General features: G+C 37.5%; 1 protein-coding gene across 1 annotated transcript in view; it reads right to left on the bottom strand.

Moving 5' to 3' along the window:
• ec (ubiquitin specific peptidase echinus) overlaps window positions 1–25,320 on the bottom strand; it is a 378,892-nt gene that overhangs the window by 137,956 nt on the left and 215,616 nt on the right. The window contains exons 7-8 of the mRNA XM_090378841.1: window positions 22,904–23,006; window positions 11,556–11,613 (exon numbers count right to left, since the gene is read on the bottom strand). Of these exons, the coding sequence (XP_090234967.1) occupies window positions 11,556–11,613; window positions 22,904–23,006 (161 nt within the window). The remainder of the gene's footprint in view (window positions 1–11,555; window positions 11,614–22,903; window positions 23,007–25,320) is intronic.

The following is a 25,320-nucleotide window of genomic DNA, read 5'->3' as shown; positions in this document are numbered from 1 at the left end:
ATAAGCCTGTGCTGAACTGTAATGGATATACTGACTATGACACATTGGTTTTCTATAAACTGTAGTCTTCACTCTAGCACCATCTCTAATAACCAGGACCTCGAGAAACAGGAGGGTACCGGCTGTTTCCACCTCCGAGGTAAATTGTATAAATGGGGAGAAGCTATTAAGTAAGTTGAGTATTTCATCTTTCTTCCCCTTCTTTATAATGGTGAACATATCATCAATGTATCTCTTCCATTCGCGCATGGGAAAATCTAACTGACGGAAAATCCTGGTTTCTAGTTCCTCCATAGCTAGATTAGCCACTATGGCACTAATGGGGGAACCCATGGCCATGCCATGGACCTGTTTATACCTAACATTTTGAAAAATCATAGTGGTACTGGCAAGGCAGAACTCCACCCCTTTACAAATGTCATCAATGCTTAACAAACACCTGGCACTAATAGCATCATCTTGTTCTAAGGCACAATGAACCCCATGTTTAATTGGGATACATGTAAACAACGATACCACATCAAAGGAGATTATAAGATCATCATCCCCTATAGTCTGATTTCTTACATACTCTACAAATTCTTTGCTATCCTTGACCACTAAACCAGAATGTCCTACTATAGGCGAAATAATCCTAGCTAGAAATTTCGATAAGGCATAGGTAGGACTAATGAAACTATTGGTCTCAACGGAACACCCACCTTGTGGGTCTTCGGGAGACCATAAAACCGAGGTATTTGACATCCTGAAGCATGTAAAGTCCAATATACTTCTTTAGATATTTTACCTGCCTTATACCAACTTTGTATGATACCATTAGCCTGTCTTTCCACACTAGACAATGGATTATGCCGCATAACTTTGTATGTATTAGTATTTTGTAGGAGATCCAGGGGCTTTTGAACAATAATCTTCTTTACTCAATATAACAATAGACCTATTGTATATAACTGTAGACCTACCTTTATCAGCAGGTAATACAATGATATTGTCATCTTGCCTCAATTGCTTCAGTGCTTTTTTATGTCTATAACTAAGATTAAACTGTGCCCTCTTGGACTGGCTTAGAATGGAACAATCCTAACACGTATTTCATCAGCCTGTATCGCAGGTAACTTATTAATAGCTTTCTCTACTCCCATAGCTACCTCTGCAATCGGTGGCTTGGCTGGAACTAAAGCAAACTTGGGACCCAAGCTCAAAACTTCTTCTTGTTCTTTACTTAACTGTTTGCCACTTAAATTGTGGATAAAATTGCCTTTTTGCGAACCATCACTGCTTCTAGTAATCTATTGAATTTATTAATTTGCCTTTGTTTGTAAATGTCTGCCACTTAGTTGCTTTATCGGTCACTAACCTCAAGACTAATGTACAATGTATCGACATTAAATTGCTACTAATATATTCCAGAGTCAATGCAATATGTCTTCTAATATTTCTCAGGTCGTTATGCAGTTTAGTAATCCAGATAGTTAGAGTTCGGTAACTCTCACTAGATAATCTTCCTTGAATGGCATTCTATCATGAAATCTTGTGGCACCAGCTCGTGTATTTTGCATCAATGTGCAAATCTCAAATGTTGCTTTTGCTTAGCTTCTGTTATGCTAATTTTCTTGAACTCGCGGATGTGTCGGAGCATAGCGTAGCCATAATTATTATAGGACTGGGTCCAATCACTGGGAACCACCTCCCTCAGCAGCTACTGCTTACATTCCCTACTATCTGGGCTTTTCAGAGCGTGTGGCGCGGGCACTACGGGAGTGTTAGACCCGCTATGTGCAGCTTCCGGGACGGAGATTGCACACAGTGGTTTCTCAGGTCAAAGACCCCATAATCCGGGATTCCACCAGTAGTGTAGTTTATGAGATTAAGTGCCCGGATTGTTGTTTGTTGTTGTTGTTTGGTTTTTAGGAGCATTAGCAACTAAGGCCATATTGCTCCCTGATATGTGGTGGTCATTCCTTGACCTTTCCACATCCTCCATATTTGGTGGTGACGGGCTCGAACCCCGGTCTAATCAAGAAGCGTGTGCTATGCACTGCTGCTCCTTCCCACCTGGCTACGGAGGCGCCTGCCCGGATTATGGGAATTGTTATGTAGGGGAGACAGGGCGATGTCTAAAAGACCGTCTGGGGGAACATTTGACTGCCATTAAGACTGCGAACTATGCTAGGTCTGCTGTGGTGGAACATTTTTGGGAGAAGCAGCATCGGATCTCCCCTGAGGATGCGGTCATTACTGACCGTGCACATGGGTTCTGGGAACACAAGTGGCTCAAGAGCTTGTGAATCGGTTCATCCTGTCATACTATTAACAGGGATAGGGGTGTGCGATTACACCCCCTCTTTGAGGCAATTGTCCTCAGACAAGATGATCGGTTCCACATGGCACACTCCCGGGTCACTTTCGTTTCTGGTGCGCAAATAGAGAATACTGACGATGTTCCTGGTGAGTCACATGAGTACCATGGGCCTGTTACTTAAGGATGTGTCATTGCAGCAACAGTATGCTGTTGAGAAAGGAGACAGCTGTCTCCGAAAGCTTCGGATTTCCAGTATTTTAACTTAAATTACTTCTGACTTAAGTAACGATTTTAGAATTGTAGTTTTTAACAGTTTTAACCGATTTTATTTCTTTTAGTACTTATTGTAATAGTCCAGTTTACTGTATCATCTCATTTTACTTTATTTTATTAAATATTTAATTACTTGGCCAGTGTTTAAGTATTAATTTTCTTGAATATTAATGACAGTAATCAGACTATTCTACTCCATCAAGACTGACCTGCATAAATTAAGAAGTGCTGAATATGGCAACCGAGGATTAACATTGATAAATGCAAGGAATTTCGGTAAGCAGTAATCAAAAATAATATACCAACTGGGTGGTACCACACTCAAGGTGGTGGATAATGAAAAAGGTAAAAAATGAAAAAAGCTGCTATAGTGTAGACAGGCTTCTAGGATAGCTCATGGGGTGCTACAGGAATTTTGCCAGTAGGGACAAGGAAGTGATTATCACCTTTTATAAGGCAATAATTATGCTGCCTCCTGCATACTGAACGCAGGTCTGCAAATCTTAATTTAGGAAAGATGTGGACCTGCAGGAATGGGTGCAGAGAAAAGCAACAAGATTAAATCAGGGGCACAATAAGATACTCTTATAAAGAAAGGCTTTATAAGAGTTATATGCAGTGTCTTTAAACTCAAAATTCTGACTTAAATGTGTGAATCTTGTCATAAGGGTGGTGTATATACAGTGAACTCCGATTATTTGTGACGCCGGTTAATTGGGAAAGCCATTTATTTGGGATAAATCTTAAAGAATAGAACATAATCGAGAAAATAGTCAGGGTTTTCTTCGCTTAATTGGGACAACGTGCTGCTTAATTGGGGCAGGAGACTGCAGCACTCGAGAATATCCCCTGGTTGTCTGGTCAGAGAAAATCGTAAGCCCATCGTAAAGTGAAATAAGTGGATGCAGTTAACAAGATCACTGGTTAGTAGAATCAGCCGCTTTATAAGATTAAATTTCAAAAACCAATTCAAATCATTAAATTGCACTACACTTTCATCGTTATCATATGTTTGGTTATAAGAATCAATTTTGAACACCTTTGTCATATTTTTCTAAGGCACGTTTCTGGAGGTCACAACCATAAAACATTAAAAACAATTTCCAGTTTCTGATTTATTGGGCTTTTCTGTTAGTGCAATCTATTATAAATGGGTAGTAAACTCTATCTTATTGCATTTGTGATAATACCGTTAGCTGGAATTCTGTAGGTTTTTACGTTACTATGGTGAAATGTTCCCCTTTCACTGAAATCTTCAGTCATAAAAAACAAATACCTTTTCTGAACCTTCCCTTAATTCCTATTTTTTAAGCTTTGTAAACTTGTTACTTTGTATCTTACTTGCACAAATCATGTTAGTTGCAATTTGTGTGGCCGTGTTATTGATTGCTTATCTTTTTTGATTTAAATTTTACAATAAAAAAAAAAGTCAGTGAACAGAAATATCAATTAGTTAGTATGTACAAATTAGAGTATTAATTAAGCTATGTACGTAAGTGTAAGTTTATTTTGCTAACCTGTGGAAAATATTCTTCCAATTTTCAAGTATGATTTAATTTTGCTAATTGGTAAGATAATAAATTGTAAAGTTGTGCTTAATATATCTTTACTTTTATGGTGAGTGAGATGAGTGCTGTCAGTTAAGCTTTGTTTAACTGACAGCACTCACCTCAAATAACCCGCTTAGTTGCATGGTGTTTAAGGCAAAGTTGTGGAAATTTAATTAAGTTGCATAGAAATAGAATTATTTAAATATGCCCAAAGGAAGAAGAAGTGCACCACCTCATCCCTTGGTTGTCCTATATAAATTAAGTAAACAATGTTATTGATGTCACATATCAGATATTCGTGTGTTTCTTTGTGTAGGTCAAACATAGTCCCCAGTTTTTTATATGATGAAAACATTAATGTTATGTCTGTGTTGACAAATACTCGACGAAACTGTCTGGAGAGTCGACTGTGATAGGGGAGGATGATACGTATGTTTTGTTTGTTGTTCTGGTTGGTGTTGTGATTACGTGGGTTGTTGACCTTATTTTCTGCAATGGAAATTGTGTTGAATCAATTGTAAAGGATATTTTCTAGCTGTGAACTTTCTTGTGAGATATTAATTACTTAATTAAATGTCGATCCGATTGTAATGCATGCTATATCGGGAGTACTACCACCAAATACGGCACAATTAAAACTTCTAACGCATGTGCATATTATCACTATAACAGCTTTAAGACTAATCAAGCTGGCACTGAACTCATGCAGCACGTGCATTCCCACAACCACAATCTCCTAATTGATTCAGCTATCACAATTATTAAAATCACGTTATAAAATTTTCCAACATGAAGCACTTGTCATAGAATGGTGTCGCCGTAACACCAAGTTTAACGTTTTAAATACGACACTCCCAACAAACCTTTCACCCGTCTGGAACCTTGCACATGTCAAGTTTCCACGTGTCCCGAAATGCATCACAGGAAATTAAGATTTCTTTAAATATACAATCCCTTTTCTCTTTTATTATTGCCAACCAAAGACGTTACCACAAAAGTCAATCTGTTATGACTATTGGCTTTATTTGTTAATTGCCGACCGGGCTAGCCAGGTAGGTAAAGTGCCTGCCTGGCAACCCAAATGTCGCGGGTTCGATTCCCGCCTCGGGCTGAATATCATGATGGTGCCGAACCAACCGGTTGGTTGGATATCCCGGCCACGATACACGAAGGAAGCAAGAAAAAAACTGGTTCCTTCGTGTATTGATCACATCATACGAAATAAATAAATAAAAAATTTATTAATTCTTCATAGTTTCAACAATTTATATAGGACAACCAAGGGATGAAGTGGTGCACTTCTTTCTTTGGGCAAATTTCAATTACGGGTTTTTAATAATCTCTACTCTATTTATATTTAAATAATTCTATTTCTATGCAGCTTAATTGAATTTCCACAACTTTGCCTTAAACACCATACAACTAAGTGGATTATTTGAGGTGAGTACCGTCAGTTAAGCTCTGTTATTATTCTCATTAAATCGAATTTCAAAATAACAGTATATTAAGAAGTTCTATCAATTAATTAGAATTAAAATTCAATTCACAAACGTGATCACAATGACCGGCACTTCCTACATATCGTAAAGTGAACGGTATTTTATTATGTAGAATCCATCATAACGTGGTTTGATAGTACAGTTAACCAATTGTAAAGTGGGGATCCACTGTATTTTTAACTGTTTATGTGAAACTTTGCATAACTTCACAGCCACTTAATTGGGCTAAAGTGAACTAATCCCAATGTATCCCAAATAACCAGAATCCCTGTCTATGCAAAAATTATTGTGTTGAATAGACACTTTCTGATAATGGAATGCCATTCCATTATCTTAAGATAATAGAGTAAACAGCATCTATGGACAAAGGGCCTTCATTCAAGTTAAACCTCAAAGAAGAGGAAAAAACAGCTCCCCAATTCCCCACTACAAGATCTATGGTAACATCCTTTATTAGAAATTGCATACACAATTTCAACAGAGCAATGTTTATTGTTCTAATGAAATTCTATGCAATCTCTCTCTCTCTAAGAACTGCATGATGTCTATACATTTGTCTATACAATGTATGTCCTTCATACATTGTATAGACAAAATTTCACCTTTGTGAAGTTATATATATATAAAAAACACTACTCTGTATTTCACTCATGTGTTCTCAAAAAAGTATTTCTGAATCATTTTCTAAGGCTGATTCCATTGTGTCCGATTTATTCAAAAATCACGAAAGAAATTTTGATTTTTCACAAATTTTTATTAATTTTGGCAGAATTTGTGCACTAAAATTATAACAAAATTCAATTCTACTTTTACCAGACTTTCATATTTAAATACATATTGAAAATGCTATAAAAAGGTAAAAAATCCACTAAACACCTGTAATTTTAAAAACTGATCTATGATGGGTCAAATTTTCGTTTCTTTGATTTTCTTGCAGATCCTTCTACTTTACAGTCCATTTTCAGCATTCAGCACTAGTCAGCCATCAAAAGTTGACATTCCACTTCCTCTTGTACCTAATCTCCATGACTTTAATGACCTGGTTAAACAGCTCACCCAGTTCTTCACTATCACTACCTAGATTTTTTTGGGAAGTAGTCAATTTGGAAGCGTAAAAAATGTGCCTTAACCTCATGTTGCAGCCCAGCTTCTTGAAGTTTACCAACATATTTTCAATGATATTCTTGTAGCCTGGATCCATGTTGTTCCCTAAGAAGTTCACAACAGACATGAAGCTAATCCACGCCTGTTTTTCTCTTTTATCATCGTTCCCCCAAAATCTCAGCCCCTTATCAGTTTGCAAAGTTGAGGCCCAACAAAAATGCCTTGTTTTAGGTTCTCCTGCGTGATTAATGGGAATTTAGTACAAAGGTAGTTGTGAAGCAGGGACCTTAATAAAAATAAGTTTACATAATAAGGTTTTTGCAAACTGTGTCATCATTCAGTTTGATGTGCAAGGATGGAAGGAGAACAGTTTTGGAGTCTACAGGTGGTTTATTATTATTTGGTTTTTTTTTTAGGAGCATTAGCAACTAAGGCCATATTGCTCCGGGGATATGCGGTGGTCATTCTCTCTGTATTTGGTGCGTCACGGGCTTGAACCCTGGTCTAATCAAGAAGTGTGTGCTACGCACCTACCAGTGGTTTATGAACCACATCTTTGATCCAGACAAAAGACGACTCCTCTTTGGCCAGATCTTGACATCCTTGCCCGACTGTCCCGCTAACACAAAAAGCAAGGCAGTTTTGTGTAGCCAGATTGCTGTCCAAGTAACATTCCTATCACTTTAAAGTCAGCACACACCAATGAACCACCCAACCATGTCCTTCATACTTAATATTTATCGACAACTTCAAGTTCCCATATATTTCTTTCAAATGAACAGAGTGAGCTACTGGAATTCACCCACATTTATTATCAATGTGGCACACCACACCAAACCTTTGAGACTCCTCTTTGATGAGTCAATAAAAAGTTGCCAATGTGTAAATTGTAACGAATTCCTAAAGAGTTCATTAAGTCATTTATATTACTGCAAAAAACCATAGAATTGTCCTCAGAAAAGTGGGGAATTAGTTCTCATTCTCTGTCTGCACTATGAGAAAAACATCCCATGTGCTAGAAGATTTTCTGAATTAAGTATAGAACCAAGGAGTTCTGCAGAATCATCTGGAAAATTTAAACCTCTGAGTTCCTGATCGAGTTCCTGCTGTGAAAACAGTAGCCAGCTGGACCTCAATGTCTCCAGGCATGTAGACTTCAGTTTTATCTTTGGAAGCTTCACTTTTAGCACCCTCTCGGCTGCTACATTTTCCAATACAAGTTATCTCCATGTGGGGCTGGTCTAATGCCAGATGGAATATTAGGATACACAATGATTTCCCCACCCCTTGCATTGTATCCCTGTATATCAGGGTTTCTCAACCAGGGGTCCGTGGAAGGATTTCAGGGGGTCAGTGAGCTTGGATGGGAAAAAAATCAACTCATTAATTTCCTTCACTTATGAATGTATGTAATAAATTACAATTGTATTAGCTGTCTCTGTAGTCACCAATAGAAATAACAGATATTTTCATATCATATTATGGTTATTGCATATCTCAAAAAAATCGCTTACGCTCATCGTTACTTTGAAATTACGGCAGTTATTAGACCTGTCGCTAGATCGCACTTGATCGCAGTCCTACTGTGGACAGACTAAACTGGACAGACTAAACACAGAAAAAAACTGGAGGCTGTTCCCTTGTCAAATGATGTAATACATTCTAGACGTAGTTGGCAAACTATCCAGCAAATCAGCGCCTAGTAGGCCACTTTTAACACGAACAGACATGCTGGCTACGAGTGTAAACCAGGTATGTTCAAACACGTCCTACGGTTTAGATAACAGTTGAAGTGTGTAATTTAATCTTTTTGCTGCTATGTGCGTGTATACTGGTCCAACGGTGGAGGCCCCTGCAGTGCTACAGGCGTGTATGCATGCCCACCGTATGTCTGTCGATGCATAGTCTTCGCATATGTCTTTCTTAGTTGCTAATATTGCATTAATTATTTTTACATTAATTATTTAACATTGGTTACAGACCAAATTTAAGTTGAAATGTCGAAGAAAAGGAAGTATGATGAAAACTATGTATTATTTGGTTTCACTTGCATTAATGAACTTGACGGGACTCAAATACCGCAGTGTTTTTTGGGGTGGAAAAATTCTTGCGAACGGAAGTATGAAGCCAGCAAAACTGAAAGACCATCTCAAGTCTGTCCATGTTGAAAATGCATCTAAAGATGCTGGTTCTTTTCGTGCGAAAAAAATCTCAATTCGAAAAAGCAGGGACACTTCCAAAACTTGGATTTGCCATTTCACGAAAACCTTTTCTTGAAGCATCCTATAAAGTTGCTTACCGGATTGCCAAACAAAAGAAGCCCCTCACTATTGGAGAGACTTTAGTAAAGCCATGTGCACTGGAAATGGTCGAACTGGTCTGTGGACTGGAACAGAGAAAAAAAACTGTAAGCTGTTCCCTTGTCAAATGATGTAATACATTCTTGAATAGTTGATACGTCTTTTAATATTTTGAAGCAGGTCATCGAGAAAGTACAGTTTAAAGTGTATTTAGGGTCAAGCGGCACCAGGGGTTCCCCCATCTCCACGTAGTTTACATTGTGGGTGAACCAGTTGACTAGAAAAGCCAGAGATTTAAAAGTGTATGGACTTTGTATATGTGTGATGCCTTGTGCCGTTGTTCATCTGGTCATTTAGCCGCCAGACCCCTACTGAGGCCCGACGTTGTCCCACTTTCACCCCATGGAGGCAGACCAGGTACTCACTAGTATATAGTTCACTCTGGCAGGTCCTGCCACCTAATTTCCTGAGAAATTAGGTTGCCATCGAGGTCATCGAGAAAATTGCAGCCTCGCCATTCCCCTTCAGTATGCAATTGGATGAAACTACAGACATTTCTCAATGTAGCCAGCTCCTTGTTTTTGTTTGCTATGTGCATGCTGATTCCATCAAAGAAGAATTCTTATTTTGTGAGTCTCTTTCGGAAACTACAAAGGCCGTCGACGTTTTCAAAATGGTAAAAAGTTTTTTTTTACAAACGAAACTTTGAATGGAAAGGAAAACTTCATTCTCTTTGCACTGATGGAGCTCCTGCGATGCTTGGTAATACACCTGGTTTTGCTACTTTAGTGAAAAAAGAAGCTCCTCAAGTCGTCGTCACTCATTGCTTTTTCCACAGACATGCACTGGCAACAAAGACTCTTCCAACAACCCTGAAAGAAATATTGTCAACAGACATAAAAGTTATCAACTTTAGCAAAAGAAGTTCTCTGAATCATTGTATTTTTAAAAGATTTTGTCAAGAAATGGGAGCAGAATATGAAGTGCTTCTCTACCACACAGAAGTGCGCTGGCTTTCAAGAGGACAAGTCTTGAAGTGCTTGTTCGAACTAAGGGCAGAAGTTTCACTTTTTCTGGAAGAAAGAGAAAACCCACTCTTGGAACATTTTGAAAGGAAGGATTTTATCTATGGGTTGGCTTACCTGGCAGATATTTTTCACCATATGAATGAGATAAATCTTTCCATTCAAGGTCATGAAGTCACCATTATGGATGCAACTGAAATATTACAAGCTTTCTTGGCTAAGTTACCAATATGGAAGAAGAGTAGAGACCGACAGTCTTGCAAACTTTCCACTGTTGCAGGAAGTGCTTTACCAAGATGTAGTTGAAATGCAAACTTCTCTCTCAATTTTTTTGAAAAGAGATATCTGCGAACACTTGGAAACATTACAGAACTCTTTTTAAAGTTATTTCTATCTTGATTCATGAAAATTGAACCATGGATCTGAAATCCTTTTCTTTCTGATATAAACTGTATCGAAGATGTTGACTTAACCAAAGATGAACTTATTGATCTTAGGTCAAAAAACTTACTACGATTGGAGTTTACCTCAAAAAGCCTTGGAGAATTCTGGTGTTCCCTGAGAGAAGCCTATGATGTCCAACATGACGTGTGTTTCCTTGTCAAATACCACACCACAGTTTAATGTTCTTATTCAAGATAAACAACAACAGTCTTCACACTGATATGTCCTAAAAAAATAAAATTTAACTTCAACTAGTCTTGTAAAGCGAGCTATGGAAGCTTTGATACCATTTGCAACAATATATCTGTACGAATCGGAATTTTCAGCACTTGTAACAATAAAAACAAAAAATCGAAATCGATTAGATGTCCAACATGACATGCGTGTTGCCTTGTCAAATACCACACCACAGTTAAATGTTCTTATTCAAGATAAACAACAACAGTCTTCACACTGAATGTTCTTAAAAAATAAAATTTAACTTCAACTTTCCTATAATTTAAATGTATTGTATTATTATTCAATGTGTTAAGAAAGAAACACATATTACTGTATAATGTTTTTTTTTTAATTTTGGTAACTATTTCATTAAACTGTTTTTTTTTTTGTAATTTTATTTTATGCATTTAAAAACATTATTCTGAGAAGGGGTCCGTGGCATTCACCTGACTGGCAAAGGGGTCCGTGGAACTAAGAAGGTTAAGAATCCCTGCTCTATATTAACTAATAAAAAGTAACAGTCATAGTAGTAGTCTGTAGGCTCCCATCAGATCATGGGATTACAAATGGCATAACCATTGTTTTACCATTTTTTCACAATCCCAATGTTTTGACACATGTTTGGCCACTTTATGTCACAATGCTTCCTTAGTCTATAAACAAAGAAGTAGTAAGGGGAAAGGTATGGCTTCCTGTCTGTCCTCTCAAGTTTAATACTGAATAAAAATAAGTTTACATATTATTTTAAAAAATAAGTTCCCACACTAAACATGGAATATGTAAATGTAAACAGAACTACATATATAAATGGAAAACCTTAAAAACGTGAAACTAATTACCAATTTCTGGACGGTTCATCAAAGATCTACGGATATGAATTTGTGCTCCACAGTTACTCTAAAATAAAGAAACAATTTATTGAGAGAAATAAAATGGTTTCTTCATATTCATCTAATAACACTGAAGAACAACTTCAAAACTTTTTTAAAAATATATCCCAACTACTACAGTAGTTACGATAAGTATACTTACAGGGTAGGCAACTTAATCTACTTTGAAATAGTGTCTTTCTGAGGCAACACACTTAAACCAATGATTTTCCATTGTTGGAAGCATTTCTGGAAAGTTGAGTATTTAAAAATTTAAATACTGAGTATTTTAAATACTATTGTATTTAAAACTGGCCTTTCAGGAAACAATAAAAAAAATCATATGGAGCCATATTTGGTGAATACAGGGGTTGCTGTACTTGAGAAATTCCATATTTGGCCAAAAAAACTGTACAAGTAGCAATAAATGCAACAGTGCATTGCATTATCATAGTGAGACGACCAGTGGAGTTTCACTTTTGTAGGCTTTTCCTTCTCAGGATTTCAATGTAAAGCTCTTTATATTAACTTTGTGTGCCTCTAGAGTGTATTCATGATGGACAACACCATTACAGTAAAAAAATCCTAAGCAATATAGCCTTTGTTTTTCTTCACACTCGCTGTGCTTTTCTTCGGTCAGTGGGAAGGCAGTCCTTCACAGAGATGAATCCTGTTTTGGTTTGGGATCATACCAATAAACCTGTGTTTCATCTCGTGATTTGTTTAAAAAATGCCTTTCAAAAAAACTGCACCTTGAAACAAATCAAAAGCAACTGCAAAAATACATCTCATTCAAAGTTTTCATTAACATTAAAGTTATCAAGTGGAGTCCACCAACATATTTAAAAGCTGAAGAGATGTACTTCTCAGTGCATCTCTGCAGTGAAACAAGAAAAAAGTCACATGGAGGCTTTATATCTTACCTTCCTACCACTTTATATCTTACTTTCTTCCTATGTTACCCTAATTTACAGTTCTGTGTAATTTAAGATTGGCTGCGGGTCAGTAGTAGGTAATTAGGCACAAATTGAACCGGAGGACAATAGTCATCCATGCAACCACCCTTGCTATGATTCCAGTTTCAATTTCAGAATGTGGCTTTCTTGTTCAGTGTATGATTATACAGTTATTTTATTCCAATGTAGTTGTTATTTCAGTATCAGTTTTCATTTAATTCTGGAGTCCAAAGTTCCATTCCTCTTTGCTGTGTAATCAAGCAGTTATTGATTTAAGTGTAACTAGATGTTACCATATCACACTGTAAAATAATTAGAACACATGATTTTAGTGTTGGAGTAAAACATCTAATACAGTGGATTAAAGAACGTACAGATCATGAACTGAGCAACAGAACTGAAAGGATGGTGGTAGGGAAAGTGAGCTTAGTGGGTCTGTTTGTTACATGCTTACGACACACCAGGAAACTAAATAATTCTGAAAAATGGTGACACTGATGTATTTCTTGAAAATTGCAACCTACAGAAATTGAAGTCTGATGTCAACAAGTATCATCTTTAATCTTCTCAACCTTCGAAACATGTATGGTACTAAGTACTAGAGGTTCTAATACTCCTCATGCTTGGGGTTTCATTAAAAAAATAATAATAAATAAATTATATATATATATACACACACACCAATGAGCCAAAACATTATGACCTACGAGTCGCTACGGAAATCGAAGCAACTGCAGGCTATGGCGCATGTGTGGGTTGGGACACTATAAAAAACACCTGATACTGAGCTCCGTTAATCAGTGTTACTCTTGTTCTTCAGATGGTAAAGGCAGCAGACTTAAGCGAGTTTGACAAAGGCCAAATTGTAATGGCCAGATGACTGGGCTAGAGCATATCTGAAATGGCATGGCTGAAATGGTGCTCACGGCCAGCCGTGGTTAGTAATTACCGAAAGTGGTCTGAGGAGGGAAAAACCCACGAACTGCCGGTGAGGTGTTAGAAGAGCACAGCTCATCGATGCTCAAGGTGAGTGAAGGCTCTCCGGGATGGTACATGGCAACAGAAGGGTGACTGTGGTGCAACTCACCGGTAATTGGAATGCTGGTGACGGGAGTAATGTGTCACAACACGCAGTACATCGAACCCTGCTGAAAATGGGACTGTAGCAGTAGGCCGCTCTGAGTGCCCATGCTAACCATGATCCATCAGTGACAGCGCCTACAATCGGCACACAAGCATTGAAACTGATTGGAAGAAGGTCACCTAGTTTGATGAATCACATTTCCTGTTGCACCATGTGGATGGCCGGGTATGTGTGCGTTGTTTACCTGGGGAAGTCATGGCACCTGGATGCACCGTGGGACAAAATCAAGCCAGTGGTGGTGGAGTCATGCTTTGGACAATGTTCTGCTGGGATACCCTGGTTCCAGTCATCCACGTGTCGGGCACTCTAACGTCTACCACCTACCTAAACATCACTGCTGACCAGGTACACCCTTTCATGGCAACAGTCTTCCCTCTGGCAGTGCTGCCTTTCAGCGGGATAATGTGCCATGCCACACCGCCCGGATTGTTTGAGATTGGTTAGAATATGAGGAAGACTTCCAAGTACTGCCCTGGCCTCCAAATTCCCCAGACATCAATCCCATGAGTATTCTGTGGTTTGTGTTGGAACAGCAACTTTTATCTGCTGTGTCTCAACCACAGACTTTACAGGAGTTAAAGGATCTGCTGGTTACATGTTGGTACCAGATACCACAAGACACATTTAGAAATCTTGTAGCATCCATGCCTTGTCGGGTACAAGCTGTTTTGGCTGCATGCAGAGGACTAACATCATATTAGGTAGGTGGTCAAAATCTTTTGGCCCATCGATGTATATATACATCGATGGGCCAAAAGGAGTGATGCACTTTCTTTGAACACCAGATAACTGGTGTTCAAAGAAAGTGCATCACCCCTTAAAATTGTAACTGTCATCCGAATAACGTAAGTACAGCAATACCTCACTTAGCATGGCTTCAACAGCACGGGTTTCACTATAACATGGTTTTCAATTAAGTTTAAGTCGAAAATTTAATGTACATATTAAAACTCATTCAACAGCCTAGACACATACTCTACATATATGCTGCGTTGTTGTAGCCTAGGGTATGCATACATATACGGCACCTCCGTAGCCAGGTGGGCAGGAGCAGCAGTGCGTAGCACACGCTTCTTGATTAGATCGGGGCTCGAGCCCGTGACCACCAAATATGGAGGATGCGGGGATATGAGGAATGACAACCGCATATCCCCGGAGCCTTAGTTGCTAATGTTCCTAAAAACCAAATAACAACAACAACAGCATACATATATGATGCGGTGCCAACTCTATTGTCTCACGTGCACATGTGCCAATAGCTCCTATCACAGTCAGCGGCAGCATGCAAGAGTGTCCAGTATTCTTAATTCCATCCTGATGGGATGACATGATAGCTTTTCAAGCTTTTCATAACTTCATTTCATAATTTATTTTTACCCCTTTAAATACAATCGAAAATATATTTGCATATTGGCTAGAAATCATTGCCAACAACATGCATTCTGCTTGGCAGCATGTTTTGCCCCATTTGGCAAATGATCTCACTGGTTTTGAAGTGCAAATTCAGACAATTACCGAAGACACTGTGAAGATCAGTAAAGACTTGGGATTCAAAACTTTGGACACTGCCAATTTACGTAACAGCACTGACTCACATGCAAATAACTTAGATGATGCAACTCTCCTTGAAATTGATAAGTAAACTGCATATGAAGAAAAGGAAATCAATTCTGAAGTGGCACCAAAAGAATTTTCAACAGAAAAATTGGAGAAAGTTTTTTTGGGGATTGACATGGCCTGTGAGGCAATTATGAATGGAGATCCGGATGTTGAACATAGCATCAAGATAAGGACAATTTTACATGATGGGATTCAATGCTACAAAGACTTGTGCGCCGAGAAAAAGAAGACAACTTCAGACTTTTTTTTAATTGAAATACCTAAATAAACAATAAAGCTTTTTTCTCATCTCTCATGATGTTTCCTTTTCATTAATACAATTTCTGTAATATTTTTTAATTCAAATCCTTTTAATTGGCTATCAAGTGCAAATTGTTTATAGATTTATTATAATTTGTTTATAGACTATTTCTCGGGTACGCATTCAGTTAAAACCCATTATAATTATACCTCAATCAGCATGGTTTCACATATCATGGAACAGTTTTGGTATCAATTATCAGTACTATGCAATGTATTGCTGTATATGGAAATATTTCTTACAGATTGCATCAGATAAGATTGACACATGTAGGTGATGATGTAATATTGCATCAACTGTTATTTTCAGCTATAAGTAGTTTCTGCAAGAGTTGCAGTCATTCCTTGGTTGTGTCAAGATGGCGAGCTATGTGCAGTTGGCACCACAAAGAAAGAAATTGTTGCTTTACGTGAGGAGGGATGTTCTTCCCGTCATATTGGTTATAGAGTGTCTTGTAATCAGTTGACAGTGAGTAGATTTCATTCCACACTCAAGAATACTGGTTCTGCTGATAGAAAAAAAGGAACTGGACACAAACAAGTCTCTATGCCAAAACAGGACTGTGTTTTGAAGTGCTTATGCCTTAAAAACTGTAAAGCTTCTTCATCTGAGCTAAAAAGAGAATGGGAAGAACATATAGGAGTGGTAGCAAGTGCAGTAACAGTAAGAAGATGCCTCGTCAAAAATGGACTTGTAGCCTGTTGTCCTAAGAGGACCCTCCTCACACAAAAAATGAAAAAACCCTGATTAATTTGGGGTTATTGCGCTAAAGGATCATTTTTATAAAGAAAATTGCACTACACTTTCGTCGTTATCATATGATCTGTTATAAGAATCAATTTTGAACACCTGTGTGATATTTTTCTAAAGCACGTTTCTGGAGGTCAAGACCAAAAAACAATAAAAACAATTTGCACTTTTAACCCGTTTATTGGGCTTTTCTGTTAGCGCAATCTATTATAAACGGGTAGTAAACTCGCTCTTATTGCATTTGCGATAATTCTGATAACTGGAATTCTGTGGGTTTTTACGTGAAATGTGATCCCCTTCACTGAAATCTTCAATCATATAAAAAACACATTTTCAGAAATTTCTCTTCATTCCTATTTACACATTACAATGGTGAAAGGAAAGGGACCAATGGAAAGTGCAAGTGCTGACAGTGCCAGGAAATGAAACAAAATTGATTTAGAAATGAGGATGAAAATGATAAAGAAGTATGAAGCAGGACAAAGTTTGTCATCTATTGCAAGGGAATTAGGTCTCGCTGCTTCAACAGTGAATGCTATTTTAAAGGACAGTATAAAAGAACATGTCAACGCACTCAAGATCAACAGTGATCACAAAACAGTGTTGAGGTACTATATGGAAGATGGAACATCTATTAATAATATGGATGGAAAATCAGATTCAGAAGCATGTGCCCCTGAGTCCAATGGCCATTCAAGCAGAAGCAAGAAGTATTTATGAAGATATTAAGGATAAGTATGGTGAACCCCAACCCAAGTTCGTGACAAGCAATGGGTGGTTTAATAGGTTCAAGCATTGCACTGGTTTCCAAAACATTAAAGTATGCGGTGAAGTCGCCAGTGCTGATTCTGCAGTTGCAGAGGAATTTTGTGATGCATTGGAAAAAAATTTTTGATGAAGGCTATTCAACGCAGCATATTTTTAACGTTGACGAGACTGCTCTGTATTGGAAAAAAATGCCAGGTTGAACATACACTGCCAAAGGGGAAAATACAATGCCAGGTTTCAAGGCTTCAAAAGATAGGGCCACGCTCTTGCTTGGGGCTAATGCAGCGGGAGATTACAGATTAATACCACTGCTTGTGTACCATTCTGGAAATCCTCGTGCATTTAAGGGCATCAATAAACCCACCGTAGATGTTCATTTCTGATCAAATCAGAGAGCATGGATAACAATATCTCTCTTTGAGATACTGTTTAAACGATGCTTCATTCCCAAGGTTGAAAGATATTGTAAAGATAACGAAGTTCCCTTCAAGATTTTGCTTATATTAGATAATGCTCGTGGACATCCTACGCATCATCAAGACGATTTCAATTCGAATGTGAGAGTCATATGTCTACCGCCAAACACGACTTCACTCATCCAACCTATGGATCAGGGAGTTATTTTGAATTTAAAAGCATACTATTAATGCACAACATTTGCTCAGGCATTGTCTGCAGTAGAAAGTGAGAAAAATTTTACGTTAAGAGACTTTTGGAAATCTTACAATATTTACCATGCCATCACATTAATAAGGCCTGGCCAGAAAGTGCTAAAAGTTGTTTAAATGGTGCATGGAAGAAAATGTGCCAACGGCACATAAAAGGCTTTCAAAAAGACGAATCATATGAAGAGGTTACAGATAAGATTGTAAAGGTTGAAGAGCTACTTCAGTTGGAGGTTGTTGCCAAATCGGGGAGTGGCTGTACAGTCAGTCCTCGTATAGCACGATAGTTGTGTTCCTAGAAACCCTCGTGCAATGCAAAATCGTGCAATATGAACAACAGGCCCTATGGGAAAAATAGGGTTAGGTGCCGACCACCCAAGATTGAACACATATTTCTAACCAAAACCTTACCAAACACAATAAATAATCATAATAAAATACGTAAGTATTTTATTACGATTATTTATTGTGTTTGGTAAGGTTTTGTAATTTGGTAAGGTTACGTAATAAAAAGGTTTTGTAATTTGGTAAGGTTACGTAATAAAATACGTAAGTATTTTATTACGACTATTAGGTAATAAAATATTGCTAATGCTTTTGCTTCTATCGTAAGCAAACTTGTTTTTTGTTTGATTTTCTATCCAACCAGATGACAGCCGTTCCATCTCTTCCAATTCTTTGTGTCTTAATCTAATGGATTTTAATTACACTTTGAGTTGTTCCTGCTATGAAAGTTGTTTTTATTTTCTCTGTATTCTTTGTAATTCTCGGCGTTGCCTCATTTAGGTCTGTAGCACGTGCAATATCACATAGTCTTTCATTTCACTCAAAGCGCTTCACAATTTCATATTTTTTTCTCTATCGACAGAGGCGGACTGGCCATAAGCCTTACCGGGGAAACCCCGGTGGGCCGGAGGCCGGTGTGATTTTGGCCATAAACCATAGTATGAGGCCACTAAAAAATTTTCCTTGGTAAGAATTTTTGACCCAGTCTGCCTATGTTTATCGATATTGCTTTTCTTTTTCTCTCTGAATCTGCAGTGTCTTCACCAGGACGCTTCCTTTTCACACCTTTTAAGTATTTTACTCATTTTTAGGGAATAAAGCACAATTACAAAATGAGGAGGCATGCTTGATACACATAAACAAAGCTGCGCGCGTGTAGCAACTGAATAAACAACACCATAAAGGCAGAGATACACTATTAACACTTCACATTTTACTAAAGCACATTTCTAGGAGTTACTACCATAAAATAATAAAAACAATTTCCAGTTGCGTTTCTGCTAGTGGAATGTGTTATAAACTGGTAGTAAACTCGATCTAATTGCATTTGCGATAATACCGATAGCTGGAATTGTGTGGGTTTTTACGTTATTATGGTGAAATGTGTTTCCCCTTCACTGATATAAGAAACATAAATACATTTTCAGAATCTTCTCTTCATTCCTATCGTGTTGCGTTTGGTTGGGGGTGATACTGCGTTCGACTGCCATTTCTTGTAAACACAAAGGCAAATCGTGCATAAGCGAATTCGGTTTGTGTTATATAAGATATCGTTCCCCTATTTATAAATCGTGTATGATTGAATTCGTGTAACGTAAACACGTGTTATACGAGGACTGACTGGACTGGGAACGTCATACTGCATAATGATTATCACAGAAACAGAGAACATCTTATTGTTTTTCCTTTCAGTCTGGATGGTTGACCCCTGAAAAAGTCACCCAGATTGCAGATATGCAATAATAGGTATTTTATACATTTTCTTGTATAAATAAAACTAACATAAATTTACCTAAGTGTACTTCATAAATGTAACTGGGTAAAACTGAAATGCATTCAGGCTGCTTTTAATTTCTTTATAAAGTTATTCATATGATAATGAAACAATTTTTCCTCCATGATCAGAACTTTATTCCACATGAGCACCATACTAAACAACGCTAGCATTAATTTCACTGATCATTTTTTAAATCCCTGGTCCACATGTGCTGCTTCTTTCATCGTTAGCCTTTCCACCGATAAAATTCAAATTACTATTTTAATGGCAAGAGTTTGTTACTCATATTTATTGTGCAATTGTGTGTAGAAGTGAGTGTTCTCAGTCTCACACAACGTGCAAATTTGCCCATGGGTGTTCATGGGTTAATCTGCATGATATGTCGACTGAAAAACCCAGAATAACTTTTGGAGGAAAAACTTTAATTCCTCCATAAGACCAGCCAACAGCCTTGAAGCCTGAACCCTTCCTTTCCATTGGCAATATCTTGTGAAGTCAAAACATTTGCAATTCATAGAACAAAAGGGCTTCAGATGTTAGCCATTATTATTTTCTTTATCTCTGATAAGGCACATACTATTACTTAACTTTTTTTTCGACAATTTTTAGCATCATTTAATTTTTACCATCAAAATTAATTACCATATTCAAAATATATACAATAACAAAGAGTTATGGTATCTGAAATGTTTTAAATTTTTTCTTTACCTCAACAATTTAATGAATATTAGCTCAATGCATTTTCTGCAAATAAGCAAAACATGATTGGGAAATGATAATATGTGTGTGGGGGAAGGCGTAAAAAGAAGAGATAGTTTACATTCTTTCCAATCCTGGTCTTGTAAATGGTCTTGCAAATAAGAAAGACCATGACTGGAAAAGGTCAAAAGTGTTTAAATGTATTTAAATAAAAGCATATAACAATGATTGAATTTAGAAGTACTGTACCTTCAGAAATACTGGGTATCATAAATATTATCATATAAGTACAACAATATTAATAAAGTAATATGAAACGTGAAATTGAGGACTGAAGCTCCAGGACATTTAGTGTGAGCATGAAGAATCATGCGTAACAGAGAATTGGCAGTATATCAGATCAAATAAAACTATTTCTAAAGTGCTACATGTGAAGACTGTGTCAGCATATGATGTTACAGGAACACAATTAATGGGGTAAAAAAAAAAAATCACTGGCCACAAAGAAGGAATTATACTACAAGAGAAAAACAAGTCTGCATTTTCAAAACTCCGGTTATCATTCAAATAAAAACAACAAAAGTTAAATAAAAATAAGTCAATCTTTGATCATATGCATTATGTATGTCATATTTCCTCCAATGCTGCAGTAATGCCCAAAATTGCTCAAGAGAAGTTGTGGTTGGTGTTTAAGCCATTGGAACACTGCCATCTTGACTTCCTCATTCATCTGACGAGAAGTGATGACCTCTTAGTGTACCTTTTAGAGGGTACAAAAAAATTATAATCATATGATGCCAAGTCTACTGAAGATGGGGTAATATATCTCAAACTTCATCTCCCATATTTGATTCACTGCAAAATTGGGAACATGAAGACAGGAATCATCATTCCATAATCACATACCTGCAGGCAGCAAACTATAATTTTATTCTGAATTGCCTCCTTTACTTGGGTCAGAAGCATATCATAGTATTTGTCACTCATCATTGATTCTCCTCTCCTGATAATTTAGTGCAAAACATTTCCAAAACCACACTTTTATGATTCCAGAATATGCTGAATAACACTTTCCTGGCTGATGCTTGGGTGCAAACTTTCTTCAATTAAATGAGCCTATATGGTGCTACTCTGAATTTGCATGTTTGCTTTCTGGTATAGGAGTGTACCCAGGATCTCTGGCCACTGTGGTCTAAGAAAGCATCTTCTCCTTCATGCTCATACCATCCAAGAAGCTATACATTTAAATCACTGTTCCTTCAGTTCTGGTGTTAAACATGAATCCATCAAGCATGAACTTTTGAAACTGCAACTCCTTGCTAACAACGTAGCATAGGTGGTAGATGACTTTCATCAACCGGTGAAATACCACCACTTTGCTTATTGGAGGCTTGAAGTGGTGAAACCCATGTTTAGTCTCTAGAGCAAAGTTTCCGGCATCCCCCTCCTCCCTTACTTCTCCTTCAACCCATGCACGGTACTAAGTACTATAGGTTTTGATACCTTTCGTGTTTGGGGTTTTTCATAAAAAAAAACCAAAACCAACACTATTACACACCACAGTGATTTCAAACAGCAATGTGATAGTATCCTCGTGAGTTTTTCCATTGCTGTCATGCCTCTGGTGGCCCAACACTATGTGCTTTTTCCTGGTCAAGGGCAAGCACATTGTGAGTTTTTAACTCTTTCATACCTGAAAGTTATTCACTCAGGTGTAGGCTTGTCATTGACTCATGCACACTTACTGAGCCTACATTCTGCAATAAATTTTAGGTCTTATTCTTTCTGCATTCAAAAACTGGGATTACAGATTACATCCCTTCATTGGTGATGTGATCCAACTAAGAGTGAAAATTTATTGTTTCAAAATCTTGCTAGAAAAGAGTGATGTGCACACTTACTGTTGGCAACAGACTTCAACCAATAATCTGACAAGATTATCATTAGCTTTCACATAATATTAATTTTAGGTTTGTTTGAATAACCTATGTACATCATATGCCTTTTATAAAAATCCAGTTTTTATCTATAGTTATATAAAACTTCAATTCAAAAATTTAATAGTTTTACTGGATATAGCATTATATGATTATCGCACATAGTGTATAGTGTTACTTGTAATGCAGCTCCAGGGATTTCCCCCAACTCTGCATCAGGCAATGTGATGAATACAAATGTAAAGGCCAGATTTATGTAGGTTAATGAGCGTTCATGCAGTATTAGGTAGGATTGTGTCGTTCATCAGGCCTCTTAGCTTAGGGGCCTGTGTTTTTGCACAAAATCCTCTAGTTTATCGTCCAATGCCATGAGGAGGAGGGCTGGGCAGTAGGGAGTGTAAAGTACTGGCATGCAAACCCTGCAAACTGGAGTACTGGGCTCTCCCTGTAGCCAAGGCTACAGATATGGAGAGGCCAGTAAAAAAAAAGTGGAAATGGAAGGTAGCAGTGGGAAGACAGGAAGTAGGAGGGCAGTAGTGTAGGCACCCACTGGTTGAAAGAGGGACAGTATAGGGTGATTACTGCACAGTTGTATCATCTTTTTTTTTTGGTTGGCATCATTTTTTAAAAAAAACATAAATTGATGATTATTAACTATTAATTCAATTTATAATGTGTGAAGCACAACAACTTACAGGACAGCCTCTGATATCTCCCATTCCTCCTGCTTTTTTCAAGAGTTCGCCAAATAACTCAGATGGTGGAGAGTCTCTCTGTTCTCTAAGTATTGCCTGAGAACTGAAATGGAGAGGGAACAGGAGGTAGGAGTAAAGAAAAACTGCATTAAAAACCTGATACTTCATAATTGAGATTTGCCCTTTAAATATATGCTATTTCAATTCCTTAGCAATTAAAATAAGTAAGAAATGTAAATCCAATTTATTAATATTCATATTTTAAAATTTTAAATCAATGAGAATAAAGTTAGAAATTCCACAAAAGTCTTATCACCTCATCCAATTCTTTTAATTACATATATTTGTTGTCATTTCTATTTAAGAAATGAATTAAATAAATAAAAAACATTAGTGATAATCATATCATCTGCCCTAACATCAAAGAACTATTATATATATACAAAACAAAGCCATTTTATTAGATATCACTGCTTTCATCTTATTAACCTCATGATTCTAATTAGATGGAGCAAATACAGACTTTTCATAGAGTTCTATGGCTGCTTCACCACTTGCCACCCATTTGGAAGGAAATGTTTTCAATTCATCCACTAACTATATAGCTTATGATCATAGGATCAAATTGCTGCTATGGATAAAGGGGTGGTTGAGGGGGAGAAGACAGAGTGGTAATCAATGGACACTGCTCATCGTGAACTAATGTTGTTAGTGGAGTCCCTCAGGGTTCAGTATTGGGTCCATTATTGTTTTCTGTATTTATAAATGATATTGATGGTATATCAAGCTTAATGTCCAAGTTTGCAGATGATACGAAGGTTGGCAGGGTTGTCAAGGACACTACTGACACTATGCTATTGCAACAGGATCTGGAAAGGTTGAGCAGATGGGCTGAGAGGTGGCAAATGAAGTTTAACATTGACAAATGTAAAGTACTACATATGGGAAACAGCAACCCCAGAGCAACGTATCAACTCTGTGGTACTACACTGACAGTGGTAGAGAATGAAAGGGACCTGGGGGATGGTTGTGCAGGCAGATATGAAATTTTCTGAGCAGTGCAGATGGCCTGCAAGAGTAGCTCATGGTGTATTGTCGATGATATATAGGAATTTTTCTAGCAGGGATAAGGAGGTGATTATTCCCTTGTAATGGTCAGGCCACACCTAGAGTACTGTATACAGGTCTGGAGGCCTCATTTCAAGAAGGATGTAGAGATGCTGGAACGAGTACAGAGAAGGGCAACAAGATTGGTGAATGGAACAAAGGGGTGCTCTTACGAAGAAAGGCTTAAGTTTTGCAAATTACAGTGTCTGGAGACTAGGCACCAACGAGGTGATCTGATAGAGGTGTATAAAGCCTTGAATGGTTTGAGCATGCTCAATGCTGATGGGATTCTTTCTCTTGCTCAGAATAATCACCTGAAAGGGCATAAATTCAAATTGAGGAAAGACAGATGTAGGATAGACGTGAGGAAATTTGCCTTTAGCCAGCGGGTGGTTGGTTGGTGGAACAGACTTCCATCCCTTGTCGTGGAGGTTGATAGCCTGAATTAGTTTAAGGCTCAGCTGGACAGGTATTTCGAACGAACAGAGGGGTGAAGTGGAAGTGGTTATTTTTTATTTATTTATTTATTTTTTTTTTTTTTTGGCTGATGCTGCATAAGCTTGCTTTCTTGCATCGAATGCCTCTACTAATGCTAATAGGCAGCAGCATGCATGGTGCAAGGTGATGCAAGTGCCATCCACTTTTGGATGTCAAAGTAATATGCAATTTTTAATATTTTCATTAATTTATTTAAACATTAAAACAATACAAATTCTACAAAAAAAATTAAAATATTAATTCAAATAATTTATCAAAACAAGAACAAAATTAAAATAACTTTTGCAAAACAGAATTAGACCCCATTAATTTTTGCCATTATCTTTAAATAAAAATTGCAATCTTATCGGCATCTCTGTGAATATAGTTTGATATAGTTGCATTTATAAAATCTTCATTGCCAATGATGAAATTTCACACTTTTTTTTTTTTTTTTTTTTTTGCGCTCTGCCCGAACGCGCTCACAGTCTGCGCAGCTTTCTCCCACCAATCATGAAACGTTGGCTCAGCTGTACACGTAAATCAGTCAAACTTGACTTAATTAAGATAGTGCATATATTCAAAAATTTGGTGAACATAATATTTCTTCCCACATGCACCACCTTCAGTCTGCGCAGGTAGCACAATAGTATCGTCACCGTCCTCCCCACACTGAGTGGAAAAGGCCCGGGTTCGAATCCTGTTGATGACATGAACTTTCATGGGTGTTTTTCACTCTGTGACTGAGTTAGTCAGTCTCAGACATAGATAGCAAGGCTCTGACACCAGAAATGGTGTTTTTCGTCCAGCAAAACAGGCAAATCAACCAGAGA

The sequence above is a fragment of the Mastigoproctus giganteus genome, chromosome 8 (assembly GCF_048544385.1).
Source record: "Mastigoproctus giganteus isolate SK-2022 chromosome 8, ASM4854438v1, whole genome shotgun sequence".
In the NCBI taxonomy this organism is placed as follows: Eukaryota; Metazoa; Arthropoda; class Arachnida; order Uropygi; family Thelyphonidae; genus Mastigoproctus; species Mastigoproctus giganteus.
This window is presented reverse-complemented; position numbering and strand designations above follow the sequence as displayed.